Below are 20,398 nucleotides of genomic sequence, written 5' to 3'. Positions count from 1 at the left end.
TTCCTGTTGCAAAAGCAAAGCAAACCAAAAGCAAAGCCTTGGAACTACATTCCGTATCGGAACTTGACTTGTTTATTATACACAGATTCCGCATCCAACTGTTAGTATACAATTGCGGGGCTAGGCGCTACGATCTTGCTAACACCAACAGTCGGGATTCGAGAACATGCGAAGACTGGATTGTTAGGGCAGCATCGTACCTCGAAACCAGGAGATTGTAGCATCAAGGGTAAAATGGTTGTTTGAGAAGAAAAGCTTGATTTCACGTTACAATAATAACGTTACAAACATAATAATAAAAAAAACCTTCCCTGCATATTCGACTATTGCGTGGGATGTTCAAATTTGGAATATCTTTCTCAGATTCCACGCATATTTTTAGCAACTGTCGATAAGCTTCTGCATCCTTGGGAAATGGATAAAATTTATTGCCCAGACCGGAACCACAGTAACTTTTACAACCAAACGCTTGGCATTTCATTCAAATTCATTTTTACTTTTATTTACCTCAACCAAAACAAAATTGTATCCACAATTTTAAACTTTCACTTACTTAATGATTGGGATAAACACCAGTTGTTCAGCAACACGGCAATCTGAACCCCTTTTAAATATTGTCACACACGCGTGCTGTCAAAATCAGCCAATCAAGTTTGGAGCAAAAAACCTGGAGCAAATTGAGGTATCATCTTGGCCACTCTTCTCTTAGATAAGATGTATGTGGTAATATATTCACACTTAAAAAATTTCGCCGAATCTCGGCATTGTTTGTGCCGAGATTTGGACAGCCGAGTGCTCGACAACCATCTCTTCTGAATATCTTTTGTCGAGAATCTCGGGAAACCAATATTTGACAGATGTCATTTTATGCCGAGAATCGCGGTACACAGTTGACTGTGCTCTCGGCAAATCCAGCCGAGAAGCGGCAAACCAGTCTAATGACCTTTGTGTTATAAGCTGAATGTTCGGCACAGTAAAGAGCCGTTTTTTTTTCAGTGAAATCCAATCGCAGAGAATAGTTTCGCTGTGAACTCGGTAGTTCTCTTTCAAAAGATAAACTATAAGCTCGGTGAGTTTTAGTAAGTAAAGAAATTTATTTATACTAAATCTTGAATACTTATCTTTATCTTGCTTGTCAGTAGGACATTCAGCAAAACATCTAGTCTAGAACCATGCTTGTCATTCTCCTCAGTATGTGAAAGGAGAGGAGAAAAAATTCACCGCGCACTTCCCTTTCAGTATGTGCCTGCGTGTAGCAAATGCTTTTACCACACTGCTTCTTTCTCACTCCAAAGTGTCTCAACTAGAGATCCTCAGAGGGAGAGATAAGCGATGAAAAAAACCGCAGATTTGGAAACTACACTCTCCCAGAATAGTACCCACCGAATGCGTCGAAATCACCTAAATTTAGGTAAAACCCAATGTTTATGTTGGTTGGGTAATTATTATCCATGAAAGTTAAGTAAAAATAACGCGAAATCACCTAAATTTAGGTAAAACCCAATGTTTATGTTGGTTGGGTAATTATTATCCATGAAAGTTAAGTAAAAATAACGCAATGACTCAATAACCTGCGCATTGGAAGCTAGTTCATTTTCACCCAAATACTACAGCAGCGCTTCAAGTGATTTTTACTCAAATATGGGTGAAAAAGTTATGAGTAATTGTCATTGAAGTTTTTTCATCGTCCAAGTAAGCAACGCAAGCGTCAAAGCTAATGCGAAAAAAACTAAAATTTACAAGTGTAGACTTCTTTTCATCAGTTTTTACGGTAAGCGCCTAGTTGTTGAGTTAGATTATTCAGAGCACGCTCCACGGTTTATTGCAACCTGAGAATTGCAACATAATTTCAATTGCCCAGCAGTTAATTTGCACATGCAGGTATTTATAATTTTTATATTTTCAAGAATTACAGTTTACAAAGACAGTTTGTTTCACTTTTTCAGGTCATGGAAGGCGCAGACAGTTTTACGGGTAAGTAAGGCGAATTGTATTGGATCAAATATTTAAATTGAAAACCCATAATGGCAAATCATAAAAAAAAATACTAGCAAATCATAAAAAAGAAAACTACAATCCTGCTCCCTGCCAATATAATTCCAAATAATTATATTAATGGATGTAAAGTGATAACGTTCAAATTACGCTCAATCTGGGCGAACGAGTGATGTCCACCAGATACCAGGTCAGCTAAATTGCTAAGATTTGGGCACGTCAGTCGCAGAAGAATAACCAAAAACTGTTTGTAGTATAATGCAGTACCTATTACTGTTGCATATCTTTTCAAAGCTAGCTCTTCTTTCAATAAAATCGATGGTTGTCTGTTTATCTTTAATTGGAAGTTAACGGTAATCTAGGTGTTAAACATCATAAACCAGATCGTAACTGAATTTGTCGTTGAACTGTGCGAAGGAATCTAATTCCACCATATCAAAATAGAGCGGTATAACTATATTGAATAACTGGATAGAACCATAACTTTTTTTGAATGCGAACTAGCTCGAGTGAATTTAAAATAGATAGAGCGGTGCACAGACCCCCTTATTATTGAAAATTTCGTATCATTGTTTTGAACGATTCTTAACACTGTTTGGGCGATTTAGCTACCTTCTCGACACTGTTGGCGTAGTTAAAAATACCATTATCATTCGATCGAAAACGGAATACTTTTTTACATGTTGTTTAGTTGCATCTTGTTAGATACCACAAATAATTTTAGAACGGTACATATTATGTATTCGGTTGTTTTGCTTTCGTCTCGATTAGACGCAAATTGTTTATCTCCGTTTGAGTTCGCAAAATAACAATACACGAGTTATCGTACGGGTGTTTTTTTGTCGATTAGTTCTTGTGTTGCGCGATAACAAGCAAGAATTGTATCTCCCCTCATCTCACCTTAAATCCCCACTAGCTCGTAGTCGGCCGCGAGAATAAAAAAAAGGCCTCCCTCTTTTCCCTGCTAACGTAGAATTAATACGAATTGTACTTGGCTCAGTAAAACAGAAAATGTATCGTGCCGTGTCAAATACTAATTTTAAACCATAAACATATTATGTATTCAATATTTTGGAATATATTCTGGATAACAAAACTTCAACAAAAATGCACAGAGTAGCTCGTCATTTCATGCGGTATCAAAGCGAGTTTCATTATTGACAACGTTGTAATTTTTCGTTACATTTCATACTTTTCTTTCAATGACTTCGTTATTATTGAATGAGTAGAAATTGAGCATGAGCATGAGCATGATTGACCGCCCACGGTTGCTACTCCGTTATTGCCAGATAAGCTGTAATTACACAGAAAACCAACAGATGATGCTCGGGACCAACATGCATCCTCAATGTGTAAAAACTGGAGATCTCAATCTTTATGTAAGGCAATACCAGCGCCGGCCGCATCCGAATGCAGGTCAAAGAAGGAGTTTGTATGGGAAAATGTTGACGTGATACTCGCTTTATTGGAAGCCGAGAACACCTCTGCACTTCCACGAGAAATCACTGGGATGTTGGAGAAAGGGCAGGGTATACAGCAGGGTTCGTTTCGGTAAACGATTTACTGATTTCGAGTGTCGGGTTCCTTAGACCAAATGTCGCGCCTACAAGTTCATTACATCCGTCACGAAATTCATTATGTGTTCTGAACTTTTTCTGTTTGATGAAATAACGCCGTAGTAATGAGAATACGCAAAGATACTGGACTTAATCGGACATCTCCTTGTAAGGTGATCATCTTTATACCGAAAACTATTGCGCGTTGTTGATTTATCTGTAGAATCTACAGTGTAGATAATACGACCTCATGGAATGTATCGACGCGGAGTCTTTTGAGGTTTGGTCAACCGGACATTTAGTTTTCTACCTTACAGATTGAGTAGCGACGTCTCTCGTATAGACTTCGTCTCTTCTAAAAGAAAAAAAAAACGCTACGATACCGCGAAAAACACCTGAAAAACCTGATGTCACGAATATTTGGTAAAAAAAGGTGAACCCGTCGTTAGTGGCCAGAGTTAATTAGATGAAGAAAGTATAAATGAGCGGGACAAAGTTTGCCGGATAGCTAGCCTCTAGCAAACTATATACGATTTCAATAATCTCGTAAATTCTATGCGCGCCGTACACACGGGTAACAACGAAACGTTATTTTCGCGTAGATTTATGGATGGAAAATCCGACAGTTTTTCGTGTAGACAATTGGTTAGTCTGTCAATAGTCTGTTTCACTGTTAATCATAATAAATATTATCATTCACACTACGGCAACCGGTGTAAGCACACATAAGAAGTAACAACGCGATTATCGTTTTCGTAGACGCACGAGAGAATATTCCTATTAAATTTGAAACTTGGCAATACTCATGCATCCAAAGCTCGAAAAATATAAAAAATATAATAAATTTAATAAATAATAAAAATATAATAAATTTGCAAAATGCCAATGTGGTCATTATTGGTTTTATGGTTTCGAACCCGTGTCATCTTTCGAAGCTAGAAAAAAAATATTCAAAAGCTAAAGAAATCCAAAATAGAACTAAGAGAACATATCTAACAAAATAAAACCATCGCATTTTTTTATTTGGAATTTTTAAGTATTCCAAAATCCAAATACACTTTCTTAGGCGGTGTAAGTAAAATTCAGACGCAGCTCGCAACCAGAAACGAACGACTCTAGTGGAAGACTGCTACACCGAATTCTACATCAAATGACGCATGAACCCACCGCCATATGAATCGTGAGGCATAACCGGCATTACACCTAAAACGATGAATCTGTGCTTAGCTTAGCTTAGCTTGACTGACTGCACATATCAATGGTCGCACTCCGTGATTGATCCGAATCAGTAAAATTGCACATTGAATCAACTAAATGGGGCTGGGAGTGACCGACCATTCTCATTGTACAAGTTTTAGTGACTCAATACTTTAAAGGATCAATAACGACATCGACACCGGCCACGTCCCCGCAATCAGGTGGGAAGAGGGAAGGGATGTCAGTGTGACCCTCGCTATTTGGAGACCGTGTTAAACTCTGCATCTCCACAAAAGTCAGAGGAAGGAGGTTTTCCAGCAGGAAAGGGCAAGTTGGATCAGGATTCACTCTGATAAGCGAATATAAAAATTTTCCATTTGTAGTCCAGATCTAAGAAAACGAAGCAAAAGTATTAGTCGCAAATAAGAGAAAGCATCCGGAACTGTGTAGTGTTAAATCAAACGATAAATCTGCTCGCGATTTCTACTTAGATATATGAGGAAAAAGTTAATAAAAATATACCTTAAAAAAGAATAGTTGAAAGAGTAAATAATAAATAATTGGTATTTTTTTCTCAATAATAACAGCGCGGATATTCTTCTAAGTCAACGCAACTGGAGAAAATACACCTTTGGAATTTTAAATTTGGCACAATTTATGCATTCAAAGCTTAAAAATAAGATAAGGTGCATATAGTCACGGGTTACAGTAAACTATTCCAAATCAATTGAGAAAATGCCATACAGTCATTAACAATTTTATAATGAATATTTTAAAATTGTGTGCATACCGTATCTTTCAAAAGCTAAACAAATCATGAAAAGAATATAAAAAAAGCCATCAAGCCAGTCTACAAAGAAAGTTTCGAACCTTACCCAAACGCAACAACAATTATGAAATAATGGATATTCGAAAAAATATTCTAAGTTTAAAATATGGGTTAGCTTAGGCAAAAGTCTTTCAATGCACTGCGTCTATCAAAACGCAGAATAGTCGATTCCAAAACGGCCCACCGGGCTACACTGGGTGTATAAATATAGAATATACTTCAGTTTATTTGTTAAATCTAAAACCAACACATATGCAATTTCTGTCAAATGGAATTAAAAAAAACAGTATGTGGATTACATAGGGTGTAGTCCCGCTGTAGCCCGCCACATAAACGAAATTGACATAATAAAATCCCTCACTAAATGCAGCTCCTCCATTACAGAAACAAAATGGTTTGATTATGGAACTTGCTATACTCATCTTAACGATTGCAGACCACTATTCTATTCCACTATCACCATTCGCGAATCATCGCATCGCACCATGCCTAGTAAATATACACACGCACACAAATCGAATACGGCTAGAAAGAATAGCAAATAGTCGGGGCGTAGCGCCTCGCCAATTTTCCACAAAAAGCACGTTGCCGAATACTGTAAGGCATCACTAGAATCACTTTATTACACGCACATCGACATCTCTTCCTGTAAACCTTTGCCCTTGAAGAAACTCATTGCAATACTTTTCTTTTGTTCACACAAATTGCAATTCAAGTTAATTTACAAAGGAGTTCACAACATTCATTTTTTTACACTACACTGACTTCATTGTACTACGTCGGCAAACAAGATTCCGTTGATTTTATTATATATCACGCCTTTTAAGAAATATTTGATGGGTCACACGCGATTAGTGAACTTTAGTCCTAACGCCATCCGCAAACTTTCCTGTTAACTTTTTCATCTTTTTTATCAAATTCCATCAATATTTGTAAAAATAAAACAACGCGGAAAAACGTGGACGCGGAAAAAGACGTCTGTTCGCGAAGCCTTCGTTATTATTGAATGAGTAGAAATTTTACAAAAAGTGTTTATTTAAAAAATTTTATAGGTTTACAATGCCATATGGATGGATGTCATCAAAGTATAAACGGTTACGTCGATGAATTGAAGGAGCATTTGAGAATGATTCATCATTTACCCACAAGCAAAAAATGTGCAATTCCATATAAATGCAGTGTATGTGGAGTGATATACAGCTACTTCCATGATCTAAAGAAACATATTTTAAGACATCATCCATTTGAGAAAATGAGCAATCCACATATTGATTCTGAGTCGGACATTGAGAATGTTGTTTCTTGTCCATCTGTTCAAATAAGCTCACCCAACATTTTACCTGAGGATTGTGGCATAAAAAATCCTTTTTTCTATCAGGAGCCGGTGTCGTTTGGTGACATGTCAAATGCTATAATACGGTTAATTACTGAGCTCCGATGTGATGTGGCCCTCCCAGAGAAAAAAATTCAAATGATTATTGGTATGTTAATATCCGGATTAAATTGGAGTCAGAAATTCATCATGTCATTAGTGAAGGAATACTTTCAAAACAAGCGAAACTTATTCGATGAAAACGAAACACTGGATTTCATCCAACTCATCAACTCTTTGTACATTCCCAATATTTTTTCGGATGTACTGACACCAGAAGCTAATGCTTCATTTCTGAGCTTCAAGGTAGGCTGTCCAGTTCCAGAAGCAGTTGATACAGTTGTGGGCCAACGAAAAATAATAAAGCGTTCAATAACAAGTCGAGCGCGTGGTCGAAAATATCAACAAATAGCTAAAAACAACAGCTTGTTTTTCGAAACTAGAATCCAGAAAGACACGTTTCACTATATTTCAGTGTTAGAAACATTAAGGTTACTGATGTCTAACCCAGCGGCTCGAAAGATGATTGAAAATGAAGAAATAAGTCCGGAAGGTACTCTTCAATCATTCAAGGATGGCACACAGTTTGCACAGCATTCTTTTTTGATTAAATACCCACAGTCCTTGCGACTCTCGTTCCACATTGACGAAGGCGAATACCTCAATCCTTTGGGTTCCAGAAAAGGGAAGAATAAACTTACTAACATTTGTTTCAAGGTGCAAAACTTCAATCCTCGCATCAATTCTTCACTGGACAGAATTTATATTGCATTAATGGTCAAGTCAAGCGTTCTAAAGCGATATGGATACAAGCGCATTTTGCAGCCGTTGATTAAAGATTTATTGTTATTGGAATCAAATGAGGGTGTCAGGGTGAAAACAGAGTCCGGGTTTTGGATTATGCGAGCAGTGCTGATTAGTTTGCTGGGTGACACTCTAACTGTCCATGATATTTTTGGAATGTTAGGTCCTGCAGCTAACTATTTTTGTCGTATGTGCAAAATTACGAGAGGCAACTTGTTGGATGGAAAGTTCGGGGATATTTTTGTACACAGAACTGCAGAATCCGTTGGAAATGAATTGACTTCTATACAGTGCAGACAAATTTTACCGTCACAATGCGGACTGAAAGCAGTTTGTGCACTGCACCAGCTGGAATATTTTCGTTGGCCGAAAAATTATTGCTTCGACCCAATGCACGATCTCCTTGAGGGAGTGTTCCCGATGATAATAAAAAATTTTTTGGATGTTACTGTCAATGATTGCAAACTACTGACCGATGAAGAAGTGAATAACCTGATAGACTGCTTTGATTACGGGCAAACTGAGGTTTCTGAAAAACCTTCGGCCAATTTTTCAAGTGTGCAGCTTAAGTCAAACAGTAACGCGATCAGCCAGTCTGCGTCTCAGTGTTGGTTGCTGTTGCGTTCATTTCCTTTCGTTTTTAGTGAAATGTTATCAGTGAAACCTTTGTTCTCGGAAATCATTGCTTGTATGCTAGAAATTAGTTTTATCTGTTTTTCGAACAAACTTCGAGTAGATCATATTAATGACCTCAAAGCAGCGATATCTCATTTTTACATTTTAATCAATCAATGTTTCCCAAATTTTAAAGCCATTAACAAAATCCACCACCTTTCGCATTACCCTCAAGTTTGCCTAAACATTGGACCAATAGCTCATAGTAGCTGCATGATGTTCGAAAGTAAATTTAAGGAATCGAAAGCGCAAGGTAAAACATGTAACAATTTTATAAACCTTTCGTATAGTCTAACTAAGCGCCTCAGTCTAAAACAAGCCAATTCCATTATTCATCATAGCTTTACGATAGATGAAGTTACCATTATATCCACATCAGTTGAAGAGAAGAATAAACTTCATTTTGCTTCACTTCTCTTTGATGTACCTGATAGTGTCCAAACGTTGAATCATTTTAGAATAAACGGCACTGATTTTAAACCTGGATATGTGTTGAAATATAACAAATTGAATGCAAATTATTATGGCATTCTTTTGGCAGGAATTAAATGTGAAACAATCGTTTTCTATGTAGTTCAAGAATTAGATGTAGTTTGATTTAGTCGTTCGAAATTTTCTTTCAAGGTTCTTGTAACGCAAAGATTAGTGGGAATAAAGCACGACAAATTACATTCCAAAAAGTGTTATAGTATATGGCAAAACAAAAACGAGCCTGATGAATTTTTCTACATTAGTTTAAAGTATAACGACGAATAATGTCGTGCTCGATATGTAAACTTATATGAAAACGTGTAACAATATGTAAACTTATATGAAAACGTGCATGTGAAATATATACACAGTACATGTAAAAAGAAACCAAAGGCAGTTTAAATACAAGTTTGTCCGTGTTGCTAACTTTTGGTTTTCCTGGGGTGGTCAAAAGAAATAGCGGCACTGCATGATTCCAGAAGGTCAACTTACTTTTCTCTCCTCTCTCCATTTCTTTCGTTCTCTTTTTTTTCTCTGTCTTTCTTTCCCTCTCTCTAATTCGCTTTTTCTTTCTCTCTCCCTTTTCCCTTTCTCTCTCTCTTTCTTTCTTTCTCTCTTTATCTCTTCTCCCCTCTATCTCTTGTTCGCTCTATTTTTCTCTCTTCCTCTCTTCTTTTCTCGCTTTATTTCTCTTTCTTTCCTTTCCTCTCTCGTTCTCTTTCTCTCTCGTTTGCTCTCCCATTCGCTTTTTTTTTCTTTCTCTCTCTCTCTCTCTCTTTCTCTCCCCCTCTCTCTCTCTTTCTCTCTCTCCCTATCTCTCTCTCTATCTCTCTCTCTCTCTCTTATTCGCTCTATTTTTCTTTCCTTCTCTCCTTTTCTTTTACTCTTTCCTTCTCTCTCTTTTTTCCATTTTTCTCTTTCTTTCCTTCTTTCTCTCTTTCTTTCTTTCTTTTTCCTTCTCTCTTTATTTCCTTCTCTCTCTCTTTCTCTCTCTCTCTCTTTCTCTCTCTCTCTTTCTTTACTTCTCTCTTTCTTTTTTTCTCTTTCTTCCTGTTTTCTTTTTTTTTTCCTTTTTTCTTCATTATCTTCCTTTCCTTCTCTCTCTCTCTCTCTCTCTCTCTCTCTCTCTCTCTTTTCTTCTCTCTTTCTCATTCTTTCCTACTCTCTCTTTCTTTTCTTCTCTCTTTCTTTTTTTCTCTTTCTTCCTGTTTCCTTCTTTCTCTTTCTTTTTTCTTCATTATCTTCCTTTCCTTCTCTCTCTCTCTCTTTCTCTCCTTATTTCTCTCTTTCTCTTTTCTTCTCTCTTTCTCACTCTCTTACTACTCTCTCGCTTTCTTTCCTTCTCTCTTTCTCATTCTTCCCTTCTCTCTCTTTTTCTTTCCTTCTCTCGTTTTTTCCTCCTCTCTCTTTCTTTCCTTTTCTCTTTTTTTTTGCTCTCTTTCTTTCGCTCTGTTTCCATCTGTCTCTCTCGTTCGCTCTCTTTTTTTTCTCTCTCTTTCTTGATCTCTCTCTTTCTCTTTCTTTTTTTTGTCATTTGTGAAGCCCGCTACGCATCGACCCTTACTAACTCCTGCTGCTTGTCAGGGGTTTTTTACTCTTCTAACCTCTATATGTACAGGCCTTTCTTTATCTTCAACCAGCAACCCGATAGATTCTTCGCAGCTAGGCTGCGCATTAGCATGAGCGACATATTGAGCCTTGAGAGTATCACTACGAAACCCATATCGAACCTCGTGAGAACCACTACTGAAGTCTTTCAGTTTAATGTTTGGCAAAAATGTATGTTTGTTGGTGCTGGTCAAAATATTCGAACGCACATTCTGTTTGTGCATTCGTCCCGCTTCCTGTGCGTGCAGCAGCAAAAGAGATCGCCTGGGAAAAGCAGCTCAAACTATCCTTGCCTGTTAATTTTTTCCCCTGTTTTTTAATTTTTTTTGCCTGTTAATTTAAAATTTTCTAAGCTCTGGCCATAATTTTACTTAATTTTGGTATAATTCTAACGTAAAAAAAAACAAATAACTAATAAATAATTACAGTAACTACAAATACAAGCAATCCCCCAATTAAAATAAATACCAGTGTTATTTTTTTAAGCCAATAGTAATCGTAGTAGTGCCACGGTTCGGTACAATGATGTTTTGGATTTAGAAGTCGGGCAAACAAATGGACGGATCACGATGAGCTTCGTTCCTCAAAATCAAATGTCAAATGAAAACATTCCTGATAACCAACATAAACCGGTAAGATTCAAAAAACGAGTAGGTACCGTAAAAGTGGCAAACTTTGATAGCTTTTTTAAGTATTACTCAAATATATGACACTTCAACAAATTTACTCCGGGTTTCGTATTTTTAAAATAAGTACTAGGTATACGACAATGCATGTACAACATCGAAATTCATCAGTATTGTTTCAACTACGCTATTGATTATTTTTTGTAACCTATGACTAGTTTTTCGTTTTCGGGTAACTTTGATAATGCTGAAATAATTAAGGAAAATGTTAGAAAGGTCCACGTTTATGGACCACGTAGACTCATTTTGTTCAGTTTAGGCCTCTCGCATCGTTAGACGTTAGTCCATACAAGCATAAATAAGAAGCATAGACTTTCACCTGAGGTTAGTTCAAGGTTTTTCTAGTTTACAACAGTGTTGCATGAAGCACTCTCAATATGCAAAAGGAATCAATTATATTCGGGTTTTGTATAACCATGTTTATTTGTCTCGAATGGTGAATGATTTGTCTATAAACAATGTGTTGGTCGTTATGGTTACGGTAGTGTATGGTAGCTCATGCGTTCAAAGGCCGTCTGATTCTAATAAATTGAGCAACCAGAATGAACACACCATGGTCAGATTTTGATCATTTTGGGATATTATTTTCAAAAGTGCAGGTTTAAGGGACACATTCACATTTTTATGAATGAATGCATGTGGAAAATTTGACACTAATATGTCACTGACTCTAGAAACTTTATTCAAATATTGCTTCTTGGGACAGTTATATAAGAAATATATGATTGTTTGAGCACCTTATAAGATAGTTCTAAATCAGGAAAACTGTTTTTTTCAGTTTATTGCAAAATGTATCACGCAAACAACACAAAATCCAAACTGTATACAAACAGTAACACCTCAACTATGAAATAGTAGTAGAACAACTATTGTAAATAGAATGTCTCATAGGTAATAGGTAGTTATGCACAGGATATCACGCGCTATCAATGTTACCCGCACTATCAAAGTTTGCCGCGTTTACGGTAGTCCTATTCTCAGCAAGCTTAACAAACTTTTCATAATTTCAGTCGATTCATTCTATCTTGGAAAACGACAGAAGTAGCTTTCAAAAAGTGCTAACAGGGAAGCTTTACTTGCAGATTGTACCAACAGCCACTGAAATGAAACATATGAACCGCATACTAACAAACCATTTCTTTGGAAATCAAATATTTAACGAGAAAAGGTGAGTAAAAACTAAATGTTTCAACTGATACCGTCAATAGCCCGATTATTTGGCGAGTTTGTGTTTTCTTGCCAACAAAATCGAACAGGTGATTGACGCGATCGAATTTGATTCCATCGAAAATACATTACTCCGTGTTTTCAATAATCAAAGGGTGACAATCTTTTCAACCTCCTCATGTGTCAGTGTGTTAGCTAACCGCAGCTCCCTATATGATTCTGTTCCTGTTTGGATCGTTTTGCTTCTTACTATTAAATTAAACTTTAATTAAGGACTCCAATCCTCCGACTGAACGGCCTGTCAGTAGTAGGTAACCCTTATGCTGCTATGATAACAGCATCATCAGAAAGACTCTGTTTACTTCTATAGAAATTCTAGTCGTGTTTTGATCGGAATTATCAAGCACATTTTCCTCGGATGCATTGTTCTTCCCTCTTCTAAGCTGTTGTCAGTCAATCTCACATGAGGAAATGGTTCTATTCTGATCTTACTAACACTCTTTAATTTTTAATTACAGGTATCCAACAGTGCAAGAGAAACAGGACTTAGCGATCAAAATTCTCGAAGCTTTTCCTCACCTGAAAAAAACACGAATGACTCCAGAAGCTCCAAAAGAAGTACGTTTTGTGTGTTTGTTAGTCCTATTTGATTGAACATCTTTTTTTTTAGTCGTACTTTTTTTGGAAATTGGGTGGAAAAGAGTCTGGATACCATACTGGTATAATCGAAACAAGAGTAAGCAATATGCGAAAAGATGTTGCTCCCGAAAACCGACTTTTCAGACAAAAAAAACTCCAACAAACGTGACACCAATGGAATCCATGTACGAAAATGCCGCGTGTATTGCGATGCTCACTCCTGTACCTCAGAACGGCAGAGCTATTTCAAATGGCATGGCTGCTTGCTTCGAAATCCACAAATTCATTTTACAGAAAAAGACCACAGAGAAAACTGATATCATCATGAGAACATTCCCTCATTTTTTACAGTTTGAAGGAACGCTGGTTAGTAGTAGGACTGATTCCGTCTATGACCCTCACTGCCAGATATGTTTAGATTGCAATATTATTTGATGGTAATTTCAGGTGCAGCAAGCCTTTGAACGTATCCACCCGCAGTACAATCAACAGGCCAACCTCGGTAAATTCCTTTCTCTGGGATTAATGCTAGAAACAGATTGGATAGAAGTGGAAGACAGTACGTATTGGAAATAAGTATGCATTATTAATTTACTCATGACTCTCATTTATCTACTCTACAGAACACGTTCGAGGAGCTTTAAGAGTGATGAAGAAACTCACTAACCGTAGAATTCGGCGTACCATCTGCAATTCAAATTTATCTTTGGCAGAAATAACCGCAGCACCACTTATTCAATGGATAAAAGTAAATAACTTTTTGTTGCAAATTTCCCGATTAGAACGACCTAACAAAAATGTTGCATAGTTGTAACACATTGTAATTCATTTTGGATACTGGGGTTTTTGGAACTAATGTAGAAATAAACTAAATATATTTATGATAGATTCTGATATATTCGTGAAATGTTTAATGAAGATTTTGATATGATTTGTGATATTAACACATAATGAGACCTACATTATAACAAAACGACAAGGAGATTTTGTTACAAAAAACTTTATGTGCATAAGATGTTTTTTCGTTCTGATCGGGATACAAACATACAAGAGTAAACGCGATAGAATGTTTTTATATGACTAACAAAAGCATTCTGTCGATGATAAATGTAAAGGTCCAAACATAATGGGTATGGATTTGAATGCACTGTGGTTATTTAGCGGATTTCCTTGGATTACCGGTCGAGTTTCCGTAACTTAGCCAAATCCGTACCCGCGATGTGTTGTGCTTTAAATTTTCGCTGTATAATGATTTAACCAGTGACATAAATCATGCCATCTTTTTGAATCTTGATTTGATAAAACAGAAAGTGGAGTAAATACGTTTTTTTTTAAACTTTCTTTCCAGCCGCTAAACAACAAAACAGATTTTGAGGCCGTGGAGCATCAATTAAATCAAATTACACATCCTGAACCACGTATCATCTGTGTGTCAACTGTTTTCACCAAGGGAAATTTGTTCATCGTATTAAAAAAAAACATTCTGCCGTGCGGGAATGACTCTATCCGAGCGATTGACGTGTTGCTGAAACTGTTTGCGGTTTTCGGAATCAACGTACCGCCACTTCTAAAAAAATTTTTTGACATTGTTTCTATTTACGTTTATAAGATTTCTATTGTTTGTAGAAGTAATACCGTCGCGGCTCTGTGCTCCAGGTTTCGTGAACTAGATGAAAGTCCTAGTGAAACTCCTACCCATTTGTTGAGTTTAAATTAAAAATGTTTGCCTAAATGTTTACCTTTAAATATCTAAGTTGCGATCAGAAACACGTGTTTAATAAATTTGAACTGAGACAGCTATAAATACGTATATGGACTGGTCGCTTAATTTTAAGATCTTATGATAATAAATATCTGTTACACTGTTCGTCTATTTTTTTGAAAACATCGTTTTGAAATCCCATTTTTCCATACTTTCCAGCAAACGATTAAAGTGCATGCATCCCTGCGTATATTTTTTTCCTTTGGGTAGTTTCAACGCAAAATGAATTTTCTTACGGTTCAGTGAAATATACTCACCGATGACTTTATCGCTGATACTCAAAAGTAAGTAAACAGGGTTTACCTAAATTTGGGTACCCGCACGGAAGTACTGATTTGCGTGGAAAACACCCAAATTTGGGTTTTTTTCTTTCTCCGTGTAGATTTTACATATCAGAGGTGCCAGATCTCTTCTCAAAGCGCAATGTTGACTAACTTTTTTAATTCGGCTCGTATAGCTGATGGTGACGGTGGAAGTCCTGGGGAATAATAAAGTGCATCACAAAAACCGTGAAGAAGTTAAATTTTATGTTTATGTTTAATTTTATATACTTTAATCATTATTCTGTAGACCAGCGGTTCTCAACCTTTTTTTGTCCGCGTACCCCTTGGCGATATTTCCCAAATTAAAAGTACCCCTACATTTTTTTTGCTGGTTTACAAAATTTTTTATACCTATAGCAATTTGTGAAAATAACTGAAGTAATCTGCAATGTGGTTAGTAGAACTCTCCAATAAAACAACAAAAAATTTGTTTCCAAACTTTTTTAATTAATTATAATTTTATTTAATATGTTTATTGATGAACCATGTTTCATTTTTCTCAGTCTTAGTGGGATCCTTGTGCTTGTTTTTGTGAAATTAGTTTTTGGAAATCGGGCTCAAAAAAATTGAGATAAATTCGCAAATCATGTGTAGCACTGAGCTTATTTCGATACTTATTTTTGATATAAGTGTATGAAGAAAATGATTTTTCTACCAGCTCAGTACTAGTGAAATGCAAAAGGTATTTAATTGCTTTTTCGGACAGATCCGCAAACTCGTTTCCGTTGTCGATCCAAAATGTAACCAACGACTTTTCCTTGAAATCTTGCTTCAGTGTACTATTGCACGACAGTTCGATTAACCGCTCCTTTTCCTTACAACTAAATCGGGCAGTATCCAAGTTTTCAGAGGCAAAAGGATCAGCAATCCAGTTATTTTCATTGCTAGGCTTCGGAAAATACTGTCGAAACGACGATTTCAGTTCCTCGAGATGCCTAATAATTTCTTTCTTAATGCTTACCAAAAGTTTAATCCTAGCATCTACCAAAAAGTCATGTAAATTTTCAAAAATCTCAGTTTGGTTCTTTTGTACACACTGTTTCCAAAACTCAATTTTTTTTTATCATAGCCTCGATGCGATCATGAACACCGAAAATTGTGACAGTGGTGTTGAAGAGAAATATTAAGCGTGTTGATATTGGAGAAAATGTCTGAGAGATAGGCTAAAGTCTGAACCCAATCGCAATCCTTAATTTTTGTTTGCAAGTAAAATGGATGATCATTGAAAAGAGTATCAACCTCTCGTCGAAGCTCAAAAAGTCTGCTTATCACTTTTCCGCGTGACAGCCATCTAACCTCAGTGTGCAGAAGGAGAGTAGTGTGGTTACAACCCATTTCTTCACACAGCACCGTGAATAGCCGAGACTTTGTGGCTTTTGGTTTAATGAAGTTAACGATTTTAACGGATTCATCGAGTACAGATTTCAAATATATGGGTGGACGGCTAGATGCTAAGTTCTGCCGATGAATGCAGCAATGTGTCCAAACTGCATTAGGAGCTACTTCCAAAACCCTCGCACGCAGTCCTGAGTAACATCCGGACATCGATTTAGCACCGTCCGTGCAGAGCCCACAGCAGTTTTTCCAATCAATTTGCTTTTCTTCAAAATACACATTGATTGCGTTGAAAATATCCTCACCTCTAGTCCTTTTCGTCAATGCATGACAAAGAAGAAGATTTTCTCCCACCATTGATACATTTATATACCGTACAATGACTAAAAGAACAGCAAAATCAGAAACATCGGTACTTTCATCAACTTGAATTGCAAAATATTTGCTATTCTTTACACGGGCAACAACCGTATCTTCAATATTAACGGACATATCTTCAATTCTCCTAGAAACTGTACTGTTTGATAAAGGAATGCGACTTACTTTAAGAGCAGGACCTTCTCCCAGTATGCACTTCACGGCATCCTGTAAACATGAAGCAATTAAATTCTCAGCGATGGTGTGAGCTTTTCCAGACTTTGCCACGTGATAACTAATCCGAAAAGAAGCTTCAAGTGCATTCATGTTTTCCAATCCTGATGCTGAGAAAAGCTTCGGAAGTTCTTTTTGCTTCAACAGCCGCTAGAAGAATGCAAGTTTCTTGTCAGCATAAGTTGGATGCTTTGTTGACAAGTGACGGTGTAATAACGACGGCTTCAAGCAGCTGTTGGCCAAAGTCTCCCTGCAGACAATACACACGGTTTTTGGACAATCATCGTTCTCCGCACATGTAAATCCGTATTTTAAGTAATCTGGATCATATTTTCTGTTTTTGCTTCTACCGACAACGGACATAGATGGGTCGGGCTCAGCCTTTTCCCGGTCATTCGGTTCCTCCTCCTGAGTGGCATTCGTTTTCAGCGAACCTGTTTTTAACCAGGTTTCCATTGCTGCGAACAATTATTATCAGTTACTAATCGCATGTCAATGAAATAATCTACTTACTTTAAACACAAATAACTGATTTTCCTCCTTGAAATGTAAGAATTTTTAGTTCAAGTTTTTGCAAATTTCAAGTTTCTCTCATTCATTAGCTTTGTTGACATTTCTTTGACGAGGTGGTGAACAAACGATGAATCAGATGACATTGCAACATATAGTCTTCTCGCTCTAGCTCACACACTTGACGAGATAAAAACCAAGAATGAAAAACATTGCGCTCTGAGCAGAGATGCCAGATGTTTTTGAAAAATGTCTGCAACTGCTCGAAAAACCGGAAAAATTTGCTTGAAATCTGAAAAAAATCTATCTGTGATTCGAAAAAATTTCGCTCACGCAAGCAAAAGTCTGCGAAAATCTGCACACATTTTGAGAAAGTCTGCGTAAATATAAGGAGACTCTGACAAAAATCTGCAGAAACTATGAAAAATCTGCAAATATCTACGAATCAATAAAAATCTGCACACGGACTCTAAAAATCTGCGTTTTGCAGACAAATCTGCACATCTGGTTTCCCTGACTCTGAGAGTGGATTGGCTTATTCTTGCAGAGTGGGAGAGAGAAGTGGTAGATTATGTTGTGGCAGTCTAGTTCAGGTTTCAAATTAGACTTTGGTTTGTTTGATTGCTACAGTTATGTTTTGAGAGCAAGGTAAAACACGTGAAGTATTTGAAAGGAAAATTGGTTTGGCCGCCATTACTGATTTTTTTTTCGCGTACCCCCTGGAGGCTTTCGCGTACCCCCAGGGGTACGCGTACCACAGGTTGAGAACCGCTGCTGTAGACCATACAAAGGGTTTGTGAACCACCAGTTAAAAATCACTGTGATGAAGCAACTTTGGAGCATTCTCAATTCATGTTTTAGCAATAGAACATGAAAAACGTGTAAAAATAAATATATTCTTTATAGAACCTTATTGCAATACCTTTCAATGTGTTACCTTTCTTGTTCGTTTGGCTCGAATTTTGACAGTTCCGTTTGGCTCACAACACTCTCTTCGCATATCTCTCCCTCTGAGTATTGCTAGTCTCAACCAGCTCACAGAGAGACAGACACACTTCCAGCTCACCCCACATCTGATAGAAACAAGAGGGGTGAGTCACTCCACAGAGAAAACGCAGAAGTGCACAACAGTGTCCACTGGCGAGTAGTCCGGAAGGTGAAAAAAACCTACCGGGAAAAATGTAGTCCTCGTGAAGCTACGAACGAATTCCAGCAGAGTAAATTCGACCGGCACGAGCAACGCAGTCTATTTTTTTTTTGTCCCAATCTCTTTACCTCTTCTGCCATGCTCAAGAAACCAACTGTGAAACGCACCTCAGATAGCTCTGCAGTGTAATTATTGTGCGTGAAGTCCACACGTGTGAGAAAGTACACCATAGTTCATTGTCTCGCAAGAGAGAGATTTCAGGTTTCACAACAGTGCGTTCAGGTATCTCAACAGAAAAAATCGTTTGTCGCTCTCTTCTAGCATGAGCGTATTGATTTGCTCTTTAGTGTGACGGCAGTTGTCTCCGCAGTGCAAGATGTTCTCCTGCACTCTAGAGGTTTACTGAGGAGAAAAGACAAGCATGTCTAGAACTACATCTAATGCCTATCCTTAAAACAAATACAATATTGTATTCACACGATTTGAAACTACACTTTTCGAGTTCCAGCCACTTCCCACCGATCTGTTCTACATTTTTTTCGGCTATCGGATTGTACACACTTAATTTATCTCGGCAAACTTCCCAACAGCTGATTGAGCTCGGCGAAGTTTTTAACAAATGTCAGCAATATATTTCGACGAACACTCAGCAAATATATCGATTTACCGTAAACCAGCAAGTATTGACATTTCATTTGCCGAAGTTCTTGAAAATTTCGCCGAAAACTTGTAGAACATTTCGCTGAATTGATCAGCTGTTGAGTTCTCGGTAATAAAATCTAAGTGTGTAAACACTTGTAATTTGCACAAATTTCAGCCAAACTTGTATTTGCTTCCTGGTTGCTCCCCCGTAACACGCATACATTTGCACTAAGAAAAATAGCGGCAACTCGTTCATAAGAATGACCGAAACACGGCTACGAGTAAACAAAACACGGCAACGAGTAAAATTTGTGCCGAGTCACCAGTAATATTTTTACTGACCTCGGCATCAACAGTGTTTAACGATAAATTGGGCAAAAATAGAGACGAGATTCGTCAAGCTTAGTTTTTTGGACGAAGTCTCGGCAAAATGATCTGACAACTTTCGCCAACCGGCATTTTTTTGCTGAAATATCGGTTTAATCCAAAGTTGCCGAGTGAACTCGGATGTTTTTTACCGAGCTTTTGATCCAGTTTTAAGTGTGTATGAAAGCAGTGTACCTGCGCAGCCCTGCATTTGTCTCGTTCCAACTCGAAAAATACTGCATTGATATTGTAAAGAACTTGTTGACAGTTCCTTATGGGATTTTCAGTGAGGCTCGAATCAAGGCTGATACAAATTTCGAATTCTTTTTTTGTGGAAGGTTATCAAAGTTAGCAGAGGGGGTGGCAAAAAATAAATAACACCGAGACGAAAAAAAAGAAACATCTTTGATCAAAGTTTGTGTGCAAGTTATGACGTTTGTAACTTGCACTCAAATAAATGTTAAAAAATAACACTTTCTTATTATTACTAGTTGGTCCGTAGTGGCTAGCCACTTTCAAATGCATTTTAAACTATCGAAAGTTGGTATTTAATCTGAAATGATTTTTTTTTAAATATCGAGTTGAAGTTCGATAAGTAACTAAGACACTATCGACAATTTGATGCAGATGGCCAGCGCTGGTTAAAAACTTAATTAATTATCTAACTGTGATAAATCCTTCCTTCAGTAGATCGTGGATTGATTGCTTACTCAAAAACGAATC

General features: G+C 37.2%; 2 protein-coding genes across 7 annotated transcripts; one reads left to right on the top strand and one right to left on the bottom strand.

The window, feature by feature from the left end:
• The first annotated feature begins 1,762 nt into the window (after positions 1 to 1,762).
• On the top strand, positions 1,763 to 14,813 carry LOC129729481 (uncharacterized). Of its 4 annotated transcripts, XM_055688082.1 has the most exons (9): positions 1,763 to 1,881; positions 1,947 to 1,974; positions 10,994 to 11,139; positions 12,204 to 12,361; positions 12,879 to 12,978; positions 13,031 to 13,372; positions 13,447 to 13,558; positions 13,623 to 13,747; positions 14,348 to 14,813. In XM_055688082.1, exons 1-6 carry the CDS (start codon positions 1,876 to 1,878, stop codon positions 13,166 to 13,168), a joined length of 576 nt encoding a protein of 191 aa, XP_055544057.1. In that variant the 5' UTR covers positions 1,763 to 1,875; the 3' UTR covers positions 13,169 to 13,372; positions 13,447 to 13,558; positions 13,623 to 13,747; positions 14,348 to 14,813. The 4 variants fall into 4 exon arrangements, with proteins under 4 accessions (XP_055544057.1, XP_055544055.1, XP_055544054.1 ...); XM_055688080.1 differs by lacking the exons at positions 1,763 to 1,881; positions 1,947 to 1,974; positions 10,994 to 11,139 and adding an exon at positions 11,577 to 11,684 and having other exon boundaries at positions 12,276 to 12,361; positions 13,031 to 13,365; XM_055688079.1 differs by lacking the exons at positions 1,763 to 1,881; positions 1,947 to 1,974; positions 10,994 to 11,139 and having other exon boundaries at positions 12,172 to 12,361; positions 13,031 to 13,365.
• Positions 14,011 to 18,745, bottom strand: LOC129729480 (zinc finger BED domain-containing protein 5-like). Of its 3 annotated transcripts, none has more exons than XR_008728677.1 (3): positions 17,524 to 17,681; positions 16,963 to 17,468; positions 14,011 to 15,239 (listed from the first exon to the last, which is right to left on the bottom strand). XR_008728677.1 is itself a non-coding variant. In XM_055688077.1 (3 exons), the coding sequence occupies exon 3, from the start codon at positions 17,101 to 17,103 to the stop codon at positions 16,165 to 16,167; it is 939 nt and encodes a 312-aa protein (XP_055544052.1). In that variant the 5' UTR covers positions 17,104 to 17,468; positions 17,524 to 17,700; positions 18,692 to 18,745; the 3' UTR covers positions 15,473 to 16,164. The 3 variants fall into 3 exon arrangements, 2 of the variants coding, with proteins under 2 accessions (XP_055544052.1, XP_055544053.1); XM_055688077.1 differs by lacking the exon at positions 14,011 to 15,239 and adding an exon at positions 18,692 to 18,745 and having other exon boundaries at positions 15,473 to 17,468; positions 17,524 to 17,700; XM_055688078.1 differs by lacking the exon at positions 14,011 to 15,239 and adding an exon at positions 18,692 to 18,745 and having other exon boundaries at positions 15,473 to 17,444; positions 17,524 to 17,700.
• Between the last annotated feature and the right edge of the window lie 1,653 nt (positions 18,746 to 20,398).

The sequence above is a fragment of the Wyeomyia smithii genome, chromosome 3 (assembly GCF_029784165.1).
Source record: "Wyeomyia smithii strain HCP4-BCI-WySm-NY-G18 chromosome 3, ASM2978416v1, whole genome shotgun sequence".
NCBI lineage: Eukaryota > Metazoa > Arthropoda > Insecta > Diptera > Culicidae > Wyeomyia > Wyeomyia smithii.
This window is presented reverse-complemented; position numbering and strand designations above follow the sequence as displayed.

Excerpts from the sequence above, each read along its gene's own strand:
- LOC129729481 (XM_055688080.1), top strand. The coding sequence starts at position 13,174 with ATGGAATCCATGTACGAAAATGCCGCGTGTATTGCGATGCTCACTCCT. Across the intron at positions 13,559-13,622 it reads TTGGATAGAAGTGGAAGACA|AACACGTTCGAGGAGCTTTA; the intron begins GTACGTATTGGA and ends TCTACTCTACAG. Across the intron at positions 13,748-14,347 it reads CACTTATTCAATGGATAAAA|CCGCTAAACAACAAAACAGA; the intron begins GTAAATAACTTT and ends CTTTCTTTCCAG.
- LOC129729480 (XM_055688077.1), bottom strand. The coding sequence starts at position 17,103 with ATGAATGCACTTGAAGCTTCTTTTCGGATTAGTTATCACGTGGCAAAG.